The sequence below is a fragment of the Tamandua tetradactyla genome, chromosome 23 (genome assembly GCF_023851605.1).
Source record: "Tamandua tetradactyla isolate mTamTet1 chromosome 23, mTamTet1.pri, whole genome shotgun sequence".
Classification (NCBI taxonomy): Eukaryota; Metazoa; Chordata; class Mammalia; order Pilosa; family Myrmecophagidae; genus Tamandua; species Tamandua tetradactyla.
Window position 1 is genome coordinate 52,353,229 of NC_135349.1, and position 16,324 is coordinate 52,369,552.

At 39.8% G+C, this 16,324-nt stretch overlaps 1 protein-coding gene, 1 long non-coding RNA gene and 1 pseudogene across 5 annotated transcripts in view; 1 reads left to right on the forward strand and 2 right to left on the reverse strand.

Moving 5' to 3' along the window:
* The window catches only part of LOC143667568 (uncharacterized), a 250,942-nt gene that overhangs the window by 196,679 nt on the left and 37,939 nt on the right, over window positions 1–16,324 (reverse strand). The gene's annotated exons all lie outside the window — the stretch shown is intronic.
* Window positions 1–16,324, forward strand: part of ANKS3 (ankyrin repeat and sterile alpha motif domain containing 3) — a 99,307-nt gene that overhangs the window by 13,477 nt on the left and 69,506 nt on the right. For 3 of the 4 annotated variants that reach the window (XM_077141907.1, XM_077141906.1, XM_077141908.1), the window contains one exon: window positions 13,547–13,682. In XM_077141907.1, coding sequence (XP_076998022.1) covers window positions 13,547–13,682 — 136 coding nt within the window. Of the gene's footprint in view, window positions 1–9,580; window positions 10,895–11,400; window positions 11,527–13,546; window positions 13,683–16,324 lie in introns of those variants that run through there. The other variant, XM_077141909.1, reaches the window with a different exon arrangement.
* Window positions 878–6,915, reverse strand: LOC143667815 (SAP domain-containing ribonucleoprotein pseudogene; annotated as a pseudogene).

The following is a 16,324-nucleotide window of genomic DNA, read 5'->3' on the forward strand; positions in this document are numbered from 1 at the left end:
CTGGGAACTCTGTTGAAGGTCCTTGATGAAATCCCCAGGAGAAGCTGACTGGCTGAAGTAGAGATGAAAATTCTCCCCTCTGACTGCTGAAATGCTCACTTCTCCTTTTAAAGCCTTTAGCTGGTTGGATGATACTTCTGTCATGCCTGAAGGCAATCTGCTCAATTGAACGTAGGTGAAATCAGCCACTGATGCAATCATTTACTGATTAAGCCCATGAAATGTCCAATCAGACCAGTACTTGCTTGACCAAACAACTTAGCCAGGATGACACATGAACTTAACTGTCACAGAGAAGGATTGTCGGGTCATGTGCTAATTCTGTGTTTACCTTTCTGAGGAACTGCCAGACTGTTGCATGATGGCTTACCATTTTCATTCCCATCAACAATGTACAATGTCCTGCTTCCCCGCATCCTACCAACACTTGTTATTTTCAATTTTTTTAGTAATAGTCTTCATAGTGGGTGTGAAATGGTATCGTGTAGTTTTAATTTCATTTCTTTAATGGCTAATGACATTGAGCTTCTTTTCACATACTTACTGGCCATTTGAATATCTTCTTTGGAGAAATGTCTATCCAAATCCTTGGCCCATTTTTAAATTGGGTTGTTTCTTTTTTTGTTGGGCTGCAGGAGTTCTTCATATATGCTGGATAGTAAACCCTTATTATATATATATATATATATAGTTTCCGAATATTTTCTCCCATTCTGTAGATTGTCTTTTTGTTCTTTTTTTCCTCTTTTCTGTTCTTTTTTTATTCTAATTAAAAAGCCAAATAATTAAAAACACACAAACAAAAACAATCTTAAAGTTCATACAGTAGTAAGTGAAACTACTGCTGGAGTCCACGAATGGACCTGGGACACATTCCTCATAGTGAGGTGGGGTCCTGGTGCCGGGCTGTGAACAGGCGGGGCTGTGGCCAGGAAGGACAGGGCAGAGGAACCGCCCCAGGAGCTTCTTATCAGCATTCCCGCAGCACCCTGCTCTTTGCCTCTGTATCTCGTATGGTTCTACGTGCAGCTGAACTTGTGGTGATTGCTTGGTCCTCTTTCCTGGCTTTTCATCATCTTCAGACTTTCTGGAGACTGAAGAAACATTCAGGCCGCATCATTGAGCTCTTTCCTGTAACTTGTCCAGGTTAACCGCAGGTTTGGAATGCTCAGTGCCGGGGCAGCTTCCCTACTCTGCAGGCTCACAGGTACACAGAATCGCTCCCCTCTGTGTTCTCACAGTCTGTGATATTTTCGATGTAATTTTCACTGTTTTCCTTCTCGGCTGACACATCAGCCGTTTCTTCAGGGGCATCTTTGTCTGTGACAGGCAGTCCCATGGGCTGTGGTTCTTCCTGTTTCCTCCCCTGGCACCTCTTCTCCATTTGCCTCTTCCTTAGCACGCTCTGCAAGATATGTCTGGAGCCTGTGATGAGGACTTCTTTTATTCCCTTGGTTTCCACTGCAAGCACAACATTCCTGCTTTAATTCAGCAAGCTCCAGCCTGCGGAGCTCCACCGTCTCCGCCTTCTTACCCTTCCACTTTGCTATCTTTTCACTTTCTTGATAGTGACCTTTGATGTACAAAATTTTGATGAAGTCCGTTTTACCTTTTCTTTCCTTTTTGCTGCTTGAGCTTTTGTTATAAAATCCTAAACTCCACTGCGTACTACAATGTCCGGAAGGTATTTTCCTACGTTTTCTTGTAGGAGTTTTATGCTATTAGCTCATATATTTAGGTCATTGATCCATTTTGAATTATTTTTTTTTATAGTGAAAGGTAGGAACCCATAGGGAATCTTTTTTTTAATTATTATTATTATTAAAGAAGTTGTAAGTTTACCAAAAAATCATGCAGAAAATTTTGAGTTCCTATATACCCCTTTCATGTACAGTTTTCCCTATTTTTAACACTTTGTGTTATTATAGCTTTGTTACAGTTGATGAAACGATATTATAATTATACCATTAATTGTAGTCCATAGTTTACATTAGGGTTCACTATTTATGTTATATAGCTGTTTGTGTTTTGTTTTGTTTTTTAAGTTTTTATTCTGGTAAAATATATCCATCCTAAAACTGCCCATTTTAGCCACTCTCAAGTATACAATTCACTGGAGTTAATTACATACACAATATCATGCTACCATCACCACATCCATCACCAAAACTTTTCCATCACCCCGAACAAAAGCTCTCTACCAATTCAGCATTATCTCTTCATTCCCTCCCCCTACCCAGCCCTTGATAACCTATATTCGTTCTGATTGTGAATTTGCATATTCTGATTATTTCATATAAGTGAGATCATACTGTATTCAGATTCATTCTTTTGCATATGGATTTCCAGTTGTCCCAGCACCATTTATTGAAGAGATTATTCTTTCCCCCAGTGATTGGACTTGGCACCCTTGTGGAAAATCAACTGGCCAGAGATGTGTGGATTTATCTCTGGACTCTTAAGTTCTATTCTGTTGGTCTATATATTTATTTCTTATGCCAGCACCATACTGTTTTAATTACTGTAGCTTTTGTAGTAAGTTTTGAAATCAGCAAGTGTGAGTCCTCCAACTTTGTTCTTGTTTTTCAAGATTGTTATGGCAATTTGGAGCCCTTTGCAATTCCATATAAATAAAAGGATGATCTTTTCCATTTCTGCCAAAAAGCTTCTGGCATTTTGATAGGGATTATGCTGAATTTGTAGATTGCTTTAGCCTGTATTGACATTTTAATAATGTTAAGTCTTCTAATCCCTGAACATAGGATATCTTTCCAATATTTAGGTCTTCTTTAATTTCTTTCAGCAGTGTTTTGTAGTTTTCATTGTATAAGCTTTCACCTCCTTGGCGAAATTTATTCCTGGGTATAATGTTATACCTATTATAAATGGAATTTTCCTTAATTTCCTGTTCAGGTTGTTCATTATTGATATATAGAAATCCAACTGACTTCTACATGTTCATCTTATATCCTGCAACTTTAGATTTAACATTTATATCCTGCAACTTTGGATATAAAATTTACTTTGGATAGAACATTTATTAGTTCTAGTAGCTTGCTTGCAGATTCTTTGGTATTTTCAGTATATAGGAGCATGTCATCTTGTGTCTAGGGATAATTTGACTTCTTCCTTTCCAATTTGAATGCTTTTTAATTCTTTTTCCTGCCTGATTGCTTTGGCTTGAACTTCCAGTATGATGTAAAATAACAGTGGTGACAGTGGGTATCTTATCTTGTTCCTGATTTTAGGGAGAAAACTTCCAGTCTTTCACCATCGAGTATGTTATTTGCTGTGGGTTTTTCATAAATGACTTTTAGCATGTTGGAAATGTTCCCTTCTATTCTTAGTTGTCTGAGTGTTTTTATAAAGAAAAGATGTTGGATTTTGTCACATCTGAAATGATCATGTGGTTTTTTTCCTTCATTCTATTAATCTTGTGTATTATATTGATTGATTTCTGTATGTTGAACCATCCTTGAATTTCTAGAATAAATTCTACCTGGTTGCTATGCATAATCCTTTTAATATATTGTTGGATTGTTTGCCAGTATTTTGTTGAGGAATTTTGCATCTGTATTGATAAGGGATATTGGCCTGTAGTGTTCTTTTTTTGTGCTGTCTTTGTTATTAGGGTAATGCTATCCTCATAGAATGAGCTAGGAAGTAATCACTCCTCTTTATTTTGAGGGATGGTTTGAGGATTGGTATTAAATCTTCTTAAACATTTGGTAAATTCAGCAGTGAAATCATCCAGTCCTAGACTCTTCTTCATTGGATGACTTTAAATTACAGATTCAACACCTATACCTAAAGTGAGTCACTCTTGGACATGTATAGATGGATCCTGCTTTTTCATCCATTCTGACCACCTCTGCCTTTTAATAGGGGAACTTAATCATTGATATTTAAGGTAATAATTGAGAAGAAAGAATTCACTTCTGCCCTTTATCTATTTGGGTTTTTTATGCTTTTTTGTTCCTCAATTACTCCTACTATTTCACAAGCAGTGAGGACAACAAATTCCATAGACCAAGCCCTGAATCTTGGCCTTCACCCCTATGAAACTTACTCCTGCAAAGGAGAGGCTAAGCCTACTTATAGTTATGCCTAGGAGTCACTCCTAGCGAACCTCTTTTGTTGCTCAGATGTGGCCTCTCTAAGCCAACTCAGCAGTTGAACTCACACCCTCTCCCTTACATGGGACATGATTCCTGGGGCTGTGAGTCTCCTTGGCAATGTGGGACGTGACTCCTGGGGATGAGCATCATGGGTTTGAGAAAGTCTTCTTGACCAAAAGGGGAAAGAGAGAAATAAGACGAAGTTTCAGTGGCTGAGAGGTTTCACTCAAGAGGTTATCCTGAAGGTTATTTTTATGCAGTATATAGAGTGATGGATTGGAGTGGCTAGAGGGAAATACCTGAACAGTTGAACTGTGTTCCAGCAGTCTTGATTCTTGGGGATGATTGTATAACTATATAGCTTTTACATTGTGACTGATTTTGACAATGGTTGTGGCTGATGCTTCCTTTATCCAGGGTATAGACAGATGAGCAAAAAGAAATAAGGACAGAAAATAATTAAATAATAGGGGGAAGGATAAGGAGTAAAAAACAAATTGGGTAGATTGAAAAACTAGTGGTCAATGAGAGAGGGGTGAGGGGTATAGGATATATGGGTTTTTTTTTTTTCATTTCTTTTTCTGGAGTGATGTAAATGTTCTAAAAATGATCGTGGTGATGAATACATAACTATGTGATGATAAAAGAAAACGATATGGTGATGGACTATGTGATAAAAAAATTACTGCCTTTTAAAAATTTTAGTTGCTTTTCTTTTCTTCTTTCCTTTTTTTTATATATTTTTAGTTATTTTCTGTGTTACCTCGTAATTATAATCAATATCCTAAACTAATAACAACTAGTTTGATTAGTACCAGCAAAGTTTCAGTGTTGTACAAACTGTCTTCTTCCATCTATTTCCATCCCTCCCCCTTTATATTTGTATTGTCTTGGATTACATCTTTATGCATTATATACCTGTTAACATTTAAAAAATTTTTTTATTGTATAGTAAAACATATATACAAAGCAAAGAAATAAAAAAGCAATAGTTTTCAAAGTACTCTTCAACAAGTGGTTACTGGACAAATCCCAGAGTTTATCATGGGCTAACATATGATCCCCTCGTATTTTTCCTTCTAGCTGCTCAGAATAGGAGGCTAGAGGGCTTAAATATGTTTTTATCATCACAATTGAATTTTTTCCCTTCCTTTTTTATGACAACACATAAACAAAAAAGCTATACATTTCAAAGCCGAGCACCACAATTAGTTGTAGAACATATTTCAGAATTTGACATGGGTTACAGTTTCACAATTTTAGGTATTTACATCTAGCTGCTCTAAAATACTTGTGACTAAAAGAGATATCAATTTAATGATTCAACATTCATATTTATTTGTTAAGTCCTATCTTCTGTGTATAATTTCACCATCACCTTTGATCTTTCCATACCTCTCATTGGGGTTGTTTGGTCTATGCAATTCTAAATTTTTGATATTGGAAGGGTCTGTCACTAATATGGGGTAGGGAGATGGAACTATCTGATGTTCTGGAGAGGCTGGGCCCTCTAGGTTTCAGGACTTATCTGGACCAGGGTCCCATCTGGAGGTTGTAGGTTTCTGGCAAGTTACTCTAGTGCCTGGAACCCTTGTGAAACCTTATATATTGCCTTAGGTGTTCTTTAGGATTGGCTGGAATGGTCCGGGTTGGGGGTTGGCAGGTTATGAATAGGTAGCAAGGTCTACCTGAAGCTTGAGTAAGTCCAACCTCCAGAATAGCCTCTCGACTCTGTTTGAACTCTCTCTGCCACTGATACTTTATTAATTACACTTCTTTTCCCCCTTTTGGTCAGGTTGGAATTGTTGATCTCACGGTGCCAGGTCTGGATTCATCCCTGGGCTTCCTTTCTCACATCAACAGGGAGACTTTCACCCCTGAATGTCATGTCCCATGTAGGGGGAAGGGCAATGATTTCACTTGCAGAGTTGGGCTTAGAGAGACTGAGGCCACATCTGAGCAACAGCAGAGGTCCTCCAGAAGTAACTCTTAGGTATGCCTTAGGTAGTCTAAGCTTCTCCGCTACCTACATAAGCTTCATAAGAGTAAACCTCATAATCGAGGGCATGGCCTGTTGATTTGGGTGTCCCTAAAGTTTGGTACAGTATCAGGGGATTCTCTGATGGGAATACTTCCATATTCTTTCTCCCATCCCTCAGGGGACTTTGCAATATTTTTTGATTATCTGCTTAATATACTCTAGGATGTTTCCAGGCATTACAATAATCTATACAGAATTAAAAGACCTCTTTCTTATTGTGCACTTCCAGTGTTTCAGTTGTTCAAATGAACTAAACAGGTAGGTTGGATTAGATTATGCACTACAGAAAATTTCAGTTCCGTATCAAATAAGCCTTTCTTCCATTGGTCTCAAAGAGTATGTGTGTCTCTAAAATATAGACACTGTCTTCCTTACCCCTATGTTCTGAATTACTTTAACCCCAACCAGTTCGACTTCGTTCTTACCTCTAAATATCAGGTTATATATATAAAACAGCCTCTCACAATCCAGAAATAATAATCACCACTCCAGACGTAAAGTGTCTGCTCTAAAAGCTTACAGTCTAGGCCCCTGTTTTCTTATAAGCATTTTCTAAAGGTGACCATACCATTGTTGTTTTTTTGTTTCTGATTATTTTGTCTCACCAAATGTCTCACATGTTCATTCACATTGTTGCGTCCCTCACAACATTGTTCCTTTTTGTAGTAGCACAGCCTTCTTTCATAAGTATACACCATGGTTCGCCAATCTGCTTCCCCATCAGTGCATTTTCAGCCACCTGCACTCACCGGGCATTGTGTAGAAGGCCCAAAGTCCACAGTCCATCAACATTCTCAATTTTAGATAATTTCATTGTTCCCGGGAGACAGAAAACCAATAAACACATCCTCGCCAAATAGGTAATCTAAACCTCCTTATAGCTTTTGTCCCTCCCCCCATTATTTCTTCTGTTGCTGTGGCAGTGCTGATGGTTTCCTTTTGAACATATGTCATAGGATGCAATAGCAGTTTTCTCCCTGTACCCTGTACTTAAACACTTTTATATAAGAAAATCATATCTTTGAAGTCATTCTTACGAGAACTCATTCATATTTCTAGTGTGAATCAGTGGGACATGTAGATCTATACAACCCCTTTCAATCTTATTCATCTTTAATATGGTAATATTACTTCTAGACCCACTAGAGAATCACCTTCACTCCTATCTATTTCCTTATATTGGAGTCCAACCTTATTAGCTAATGGTTCACCCATCTGTAGCTTCTCTGTATCTCTAAGTCCCCTATATTCTGTATTATAAGCCTCTGATTATACCTTTATGCTGGTCATAAAAGTGGAATCATACAGTGTCTGTCCTTTTGTGTCTGGCTAATTTTGCTCAGCATTATGACCTCAAGGCTGATCCATCTTGTCATGTGCTTCAGGATGTCATTTTGTCTTAGTGCTGCATAATATTCCATCATATATATGTACCACATTTTGTTGATCCACTCGTCTGTTGATGGGCATTTGGTTTGTTTCCATCTTTTGGCGATTGTGAATAATGCTGCTCTGAACATCAGTGTGCAGATGTCTGTTTATGTTGTTGCTTTCAGCTCTTCTGGGTGTATACCAAGTAGTGCTATTGCTGGGTCATAGGGCAACTTGATATTTAGTTTCCTAAAGAACCGCCAAACAGTCTTCCACAGTGGCTGCATCATTATACATTCCCACCAGCAGTGCATAAGTGTCCCAGTTTCTCCACATCCTCTCCAACGTTTATACTTCCCTGTTTGTTTAATAGCAGCCATTCTTAGAGGTGTGAGGTAGTATCTCAATGAAAATAAGCATCTCTTCATGTGTTTTTGAGCCATCTGTATTTGCTCTTCAGAAAAATTCCTATTCATATCTTTAGTCCATTTTATAATTGGATTGTTTGTTCTTTTGTTGTTGAGTTGTATGATGTTCTAGTTTGCTAGCTGCTAGAATGCAATATACCAGAAACAGAATGGCTTTTAAAAAGGGAAATTTAATAAGTTGCTAGTTTATAGTTCTAAGGCCGAGGAAATATCCCAATTAAAACAAGTCTATAGAAATGTTCAATCTAAGGCATCCAGGGAAAGATACCTTGGTTCAAGAAGGCTGATGAAGTTCAGGGTCCCTCTCTCAAGTGAAAGGGTACGAGGCAAACACAGTCAGAGTTTCTCTCTCATCTGGAGGGGCACATGGCGAACAAGGCATCGTCTGCTAACTTCTTCTCCTGACTTCCTGTTTCATAAAACTCCCTGGGAAGCATTTTCCTTCTTCATCTCCAAAGGTCGCTGGCTGGTGGACTCTGCTTCTCGTGGCTTTGTCTTTCTGCTCTGCTCTCTGTGACTCTCTCGCTGTCTCCAAAATGTTTCCTCTTTTATAGGATTCCAGTAAACTAATCAAGACCCACCCAAATGGGTAGAGATATGGCTCCACCTAATCCAGCTTAACAACCACTCTTTTATTTTTTTTATTTTTATTTATTAATTAAAAAAATTAACAAACAAAACATTAACATACCATTCCATTCTACATATATAATCAGTAAGTCTTAATATCATCACATAGTTGCATTTTCATCATTTCTTAGAACATTTGCATCGATATAGAGAAAGAAGTAAAAAGACAACAGAAAAAGAAATAAAATGATAACAGAAAATAAAAAGTTATACATACCATACCCCTTACCCCTCACTTTCATTTACCACTAGCATTTCAAACTAAATTTATTTTAATATTTGTTCCCCCTATTATTTATTTTTATTCCATATATTCTACTCGTCTGTTGATATGGTAGATAAAAGGAGCATCAGACACAAGGTTTTCACAATCACACAGTCACATTGTGAAAGCTGTACCATTGTTCAATCATCATCAAGAAACATGGCTACTGGAACACAGCTCTACATTTTCAGGCAGTTCCCTCCAGCCTCTCCACTACATCTTGAACAACAAGGTGATATCTACTTAATGCGTAAGAATAACCTCCAGGATAACCTCTCAAGTCTGTTTGGAATCTCTCAGCCATTGACACTTAGTCTCAATTCACTCTTCCCCCTTTTGGTCGAGATGGTTCTCTCAATCCCTTGATGTTAATTCTCAGCTCATTCTAGGGTTTTTCTCAATCCCTTGATGCTGAGTCTCAGCTCATTCCAGGATCTCTGTCCCAGGTTGCCAGGAAGGTCCACACCCATGGGAGTCATGTCCCACATGAAATGGGGGAGGAGGGTGGTGAGTTTGCTTGTTGTGTTGGCTGGAGAGAGAGACCACATCTGAGCAACAAAAGAGGCTCTCTTGGGGGTGACTCTTAGGCCTAAATTTTAAGTAGACTTGACCTATCCTTTGTGGGGTTAAGTTTCATATGAACAAACCTCAAGACTGGGGGCTCAGCCTATAGCTTTGGTTGTCCACACTGCTTGTGAGGATATCAAGAATTCAACTTGGGGAAGTTGAATTTCTCCCCGTTCTCACCATTCCCTGAAGCGGGCTTTGCAAATACTTTTTCACTCACGGATCAAATCACTCTGGGATTCATCGGGGCATCACTCTGGACAAACCAACAAAATTTCATGTCCTACCTGAGATTCCAATTAACAACCACTCTTGATTAAATCATGTCTCCAGGGAGATGATCTAATTACAGTTTCAAACATACAATACTGAATAGGGATTAGAAGAAAGAGCTGCCTTTACAAAATGGGATTAGGATTGAAATATGGTTTTTCTAGGGTACATACATCATTTCAAACCAGCACATATGATTTCTTTGTATATACAGGAAATCAAACCTTTGTCTGATATGTGATTTCCAAATATTTTCTCCCATTGAGTTGGCTTCCTCTTCACCTTTTTGACAAATTTTGAGGTGCAGAAGCATTTGATTTTGATGAGGAGTTCCCATTTATCTATTTTTTTCTTTTGTTGCTTGTACTTTGAGTGTAAAGTTTAGGAATCTACCTCCTATTTACTAAGTCTTGAAGGTATTTCCCTGCATTTTCTTCTAGAAGCTTTATGGTGCTAGTTCTTATATTCCCATTGTAATCAGAGAAAGTGCTCTGAATAATTTCAATTTTTAAAACTTTATAAAGACTGGTTTTGTGCCCCAGCATATGATCGATCCTGGAGAATGTTCCTTGCACACTAGAGAAGAATATATAACCTTATGCTTTGGGGTTCAATGACCTATATGTGTCTGTTAGGTCTAATTCATTTATCAAGTTATTTAACTTCTCTGTTTCCTTGTTGATCTTCTGTCTGGTTGTTCTGTCTATAGAGGAGAGTGGTTTATTGAAGTCTCCTACTATTATTGCTGAAATATCTATCACTCCCTTCAGTTTTGCCAGTCTTTCTCATGTACTTTGGAGCTCCTTGATTGGGAGCATAAACATTTATGATTGTTATATCTTCTTGGTGAATTGACCCTTTAAATAGTATATAGTGTCCTTTGTCTCTTATGATATGTTTACATTTAAAATCTATTTTGTCTGATATTAGTATAGCTACTCCTGCTTTCTTTTGGTTATGACTTTTGTGGAAAATCTTTTTCTATCCTTTTACTTTCAATCTATTTGTATCCTTGTGTCTAAGATGAGTCTCTTGTAAACAGTATATAGCTGGATTATGTTTCTTAATCCATTCTAGGAGGCATAACCCTGGTGTGCTCTGGTCTAAGGCATGGGGTCGTTTGTTCACATGTGTAGAGCTGTGGCAGCAGGTTGGCATTATGCCTTCATGGACTGGGGGAAGATGTGACCCGGCTGTGCAGGTCAGCATTTTCTCAGAGCTGGGAAGTGAGGCTGAGGACTGTGTACATGCGTGATTCTAGAACTGCTGTAAAGTGTGGTTCCCAGAGTTGAATGATGTGATTGGGGGCCTGTGCGCGTGCGTGGGCCTGGGAGTGCCGTAAATGGATGCACTGAGCTAAGGGAGGGTGGAGTAATGCTGTGGGACACTATGGGTGGTGGGCAGGGGAAGCCTAGGTGTGGAGGTTAGTGCCTGCAACATTTATGTGCTGGCAGCAGCCTGCAGGGAACAGGGAGGGGAAGGTAGTACTCGGGAGGGGGTCAGAAGAGGTGGGTTGGGCTACACTTGGGGTGGGAGTTTGGGGCAGGTATGTGCATGGGGGGCTGGTGGGGTGGGGGCGCCTGCAACATAGGGAGTGGGAGCAGGTGATGGGGTTCAGATGTGTGGGGTATGGGGTGAGTCGCTGGTCATGGGGCTGCACTGGTCAGGGTAACATGCCCAAGTAACTCAGCCTGGCTTACTTCCTAGTCCCACATTCCTGTCCGTGCACTCCTGCCGGCTCCACACCTCTGCGCCTGGCTCCACCTTTCTGCCTCTCAGTTCCTCGGCCTCTGCAACCAGGGCTGCTGCATATGGTGCAGAAGGCTCTCCCAGGTCAGCCACACTCCGGAATTGCCACCTCAGCCGCCCTCCTGTCCCTTCTCTAACTTTTCCGTGGAGCAAACTAATATTGAACTGTTCTAGTCGGCCATCTTCCTGGAAGCTATACCTATTCACATTTTAAATACTATTTTACACATTTGCCTATTAAGGCCTTTAGCAGGGAAAAGTAGTTACAAACCAAAAGTACAATATTACAGGGTTTACCCACAGTTACCTTTACAGTGTTCTTTCTGTGTCCTTGTGGCTTTTAGTCACTGTCTGTGGCCTTTTACCTCAGCCTGAAGGACTCCCTTCAGCATTTCTGGCAGGGCAGCCCTTCTAGTAGGTAATTAACATTATTAATATTTTAAATTCACATTGCTGATTTGCCCTCCAGAACATGGTATGCCAGTTTATCCTCCCACCACGTAGGAGACTGCATGTTTGTAGCTTTTAAAACATAAAATGTAGTGGTCTTTTCCAATTATAATAGAAATAAGAATAGTCTTATAGTAGTAAGTTTAGACAAAATAGAAAATTAGAACAAGAAAAATCCCCATCATCTCATTGCTTAGAAATAATATTAATAATGCAAATGCAAAAAAAATAATATTAAAAAGTTTGGATGTGTTTCCTTCCAGTATTTTTTTCTCTATATGTTTCTGTTTTCTTTTATTTTAATATGGCTGCAATTGTAATGTATTTGCAGTTTGTATGATGATCCTTTTTTAAACCTAATTATGCCAATTATTTATAAATATCATTTATGGCTAGAACATATCCTATCTAGGGACAGTAACATAACTCACTGTCCTCTCCCTCATGTGCATTTAAGTTGTTTCCAGTTTTCCATTATTATAGAAAAACTGTGGTAAATATATTTGTGCATAAAAACTTTCTCTGAATTTAGGGCTATTTTCTTAGGATAGAGTCACAGAAGTGGGGTTATTGTGCTGGGGACTATAAGTGCTTTCAGAGCTTTGGATGAAAGTTGCCAGATGCTGTTTCTAAAAGGTGGTCGTGTCTGGTTATGGTTTTAAAGGGATGTTTCTCTAGTTAACGTGCTGTTTTCAGTTTCCTCTGCCTCAAGAGTAATGAAGAAAGTAGTTCAAAAGCAGAATGGAAAGGAACAGGCTGGCTATCTCCCACATAGCGTACCTCCTGCTTGTTCCCCCACCACCTGACTCCATATGTGCTCTCCCTGCCTCAAAGGGTGGCTGGAAACCAGATGAGATAATGAGCTTGGCAGTGCTTTGGGGACTGAGAGGTGATTTGAGGATTTCTCCTTTGTACCAGGAACTACCCAGCCCCTCCCCAGATCCATAGCTGTTTTGGTTACCTTTCCTTCACCCCTTAGATGAGGGAGAGATTTCCATTCCGGAGCTGTGGGGATGGCCAAATACATGATGCCCAACACTGGACAGATAAGATCCACAGCAGTTTATTAGTCACATATACTCACAGCACAGGAGAGGACATCACCTCCCATGCAGGGCCATACAGGGACTGCACTCGGGGACAGAGTGAACACACAGAGGCTGTGAGAGGCAGGCTTTGTAGTATCAAGAGGGCAGGGTGTCCCCTGATTTTCAAGGGAGGATGCATTTGACTTGTTTGAGTAATTCCATGGGCTGGTGAGGAACTGAAACCAGCTATCGAGGGATAAACAAGCAGGAACAGGGACTGGTCCCCTCAATAAAGAGGGCTCTTTGGCTCAGCACCTCATCCACGGAAGCAGAGTGGGGAGGGGCACTTATGGTCAGGCCATTTGAGGGTCCCCCCCATGGAGTAAACCTCATTTACTCTTGTCATTATGAAGAGAATAAGAGCAAAACGTGGGGCTTTCAACCAAACCAACCTCCAGCACTTTCTCACTTGGTCTTGGCATTTCGGAAGCCCTAGAGAGCTGACCCTCCCAGGTGTGGAGCTCAGGCCTGGTACCGCCTCTTCTCACCCAGGAACAGCAACCTGTGATAGGAGGTTCTTTTGAAAGGGTTGTTCTTAATTCTCTTTCTGTCACAAACTTTCAAAGGGAGTCAAAGTGGACACGAGAGACCACCATGGAGCCACCGCCCGCATGCTCGCCAAGCAGTATGGACACATGAAGATTGTGGGGTTGATAGACACCCACTCACCTTCACTTCCCAAGACCCTCTACCGGAGCCCAGGTACCTGTGTCTGCTGACCTTGGGTTCTGTGTTGCCTGTTTGCCCTAAACCTGGGTCTGTGTGAGAGAAGTAAGACCTTCTTTCCTGGCTCTCACCTGCTCTGCTTAGATTTGGCTCCAGTGTCCCTACCAGCCTCTGCTGGCTGATTCCACTGTGCAGTGAGAGAGAGACAAGCCAGGCAGAGTAGAGAGGTTCCTGCAGACTGTCCATGGCTCACAGAATCATCACATAGTTGTACATTTAATCTTTTTCTCTCATTTGTTCATTTCTAATGGTGCCCTTTGACTTCTGCCTTTTGCCGCTGTAAACATGCAGTGGACTTATTTTTCTTTCATCTTCCTTTCACCTCCCATTTGCATTTATGCTGTGACGGAATATATAGAACACTTACACATTATTTTTCCAGCCTCCTGTCTGCATTGCAGTCTGACATCTATAGTTACATCTATTAAATGCTTACTACCATCAGTGTGGTATAAACAAATTTTCTTATGTTGTTTTAAATATTAGTTCTATTACATTGTTTTATTTTTCTTTTTCCAGGGACACAATTACACGTAATGAGTTTTCTTTGCCTGCCTTACATTTAAATAGTATTTTTTCTGACTTTTCTTTCAAAACTTCGGATTGATTGTTTATTCATATCAGTTATTTAGGTATCTTGTAATATAGCCATTTTATAATTGTTAAAAATAACATATATTAAGCAATAAATTTCAAAGCACACTGGAACAATTTGTTGTAGAACAGATTTCAGAGTTTGGTATGCATTACAATTCCACAATTTTAGGTTTTTACTTCTAGCTGCTTTGGGACACTGGAGACTAAGAGAAAATCAGTTTAATGATCCAGCAATCAGACTCATTTGTTAAACCCTTTCTTCTCTGTTATAACTCCTCCTCCTCCTTTGATCCTACTCCCAATCTATAGGAATCTTTGGACTATGCCCACTCTAACTTTCTCATATTGGAAGGGCCTGTCGAGAATATGGGATGGGGGATGAAACTAGTTGATGTTCTGGAGAGACTGACCCTTCTGGGTTTCAGGACTTTTCTGGCCTCGGAACCCATCTGGAGGTTGTAGATTTCTGGAAAGTAATCATAGTGCATGGAACCTTTGTAGAATGTCAGATAAAGTCCTAGTTGTTCTTTAGGGTTGGCAGGAATGGTTTTGGTTGGAGTTTGGCAAACTATGATAGGTAGCAATGTCTAGCTGAAGCTTGTGTAAGAGTAGCTCCCAGAATAGCTTCTCAACTCTATTTGAACTCTCTTAGCCACTGATACCTTATTTGTGACACTTCTTTTCCTCTTTTTGGTCAGGATGGCATTGTTAATCCCCCAGTGTCAGGGCCAGACTCATCCCTGGGAGACATATCCCATGTTGCCAGGAAGACATTCACTTCTGGATGTCAGGTCCCACATAGAGGGGAGGGCAATGATTTCACTTACAGAGTTGGGCGTAGAGAAAGAGATATAGCCTTCATTTTGTAATTGTATTTCCTGAGTTCAGCCAATTTACTGTTTTTTTTTTTTTTTTTACATGGGCAGGCACCGGGAATCGAACCCGGGTCCTCTGGCATGGCAGGCAAGCATTCTTGCCTGCTGAGCCACTGTGGCCTGCCCTTGTTTTTTTTTTTTAACATTTTTGTGAAATAAAACATACATACAGGGTAGGCCATGGTGTCTCAGCAGGCAGAGTTCTCGCCTGCCATGCTGGAGACCTGGGTTCAATTCCCGGTGCCTGCCTATGCAAAAAAAAAAATTTTAATTAAAAAAATAACAAAACATATGTACAAAAAAAGAATAATGCAATAATTTTAAAAGTACATTTTAACAAGCATTTACAGACCAGATTTCAACATTTGGTATGGGGTACTATTCCATATTTTTAGGTTTTTCCTTCTAGCTGCTCTAAAACATTGGAATCTAAAATAAATATCATTATAGAGATTCAGCAGTCATACTCGTTTGTTAAATCCTGTCTTTTCTCTTAGGACTTCTTTGATCCTACTCCCAGTCTATAGGGATCTTTGGGCTATGCCCATTCTAACTTTTTCATGCTGAAAAGGGCAAAAGGGTAGGGGATGGAACTAGTTGATATTCTTGGAGAGGCTGGTCCCTCTGGGTTTCAGGACTTCCCTGACCTAGGAACCCTGTGGAGATAACAAGTTTCAGGAAAGTAAATTTAGTGCATGAAACTTTTGTAGAGTCTCAGAACCCCGTTGCTCCCTAGAGTTAACAGGAATGATGTTATTTGGGGTATTGCCAACGATGGCAATTAGCAATATCTAGCTGAGCCTTGCTTAAAACTATCTTCCAGAATAGCCTCCTGACTCTACTTGAACTCTCTTGGCCACTGATACTTCATTTATTTATTTGTACACCCATGTTTGTAGCAACTTTATTGACAATAGCCAAAAGGTAGAAGCAACCCCCATCAGCAGTAGATCATTTGATAAACAAAATGTTGTCAACACATGCAATGGAATATTATTCAGCCATAGAAAGGAATGCCATGTTGAGTGAAATAAGCCAGACACAAAAAGATAATTATTGTATGGCTGTATGATCTCATTTATATGAAATACATATAATAAGCAAATGTCATAGACAGATAGATTACAGGTTACCAGCGGCCATGGT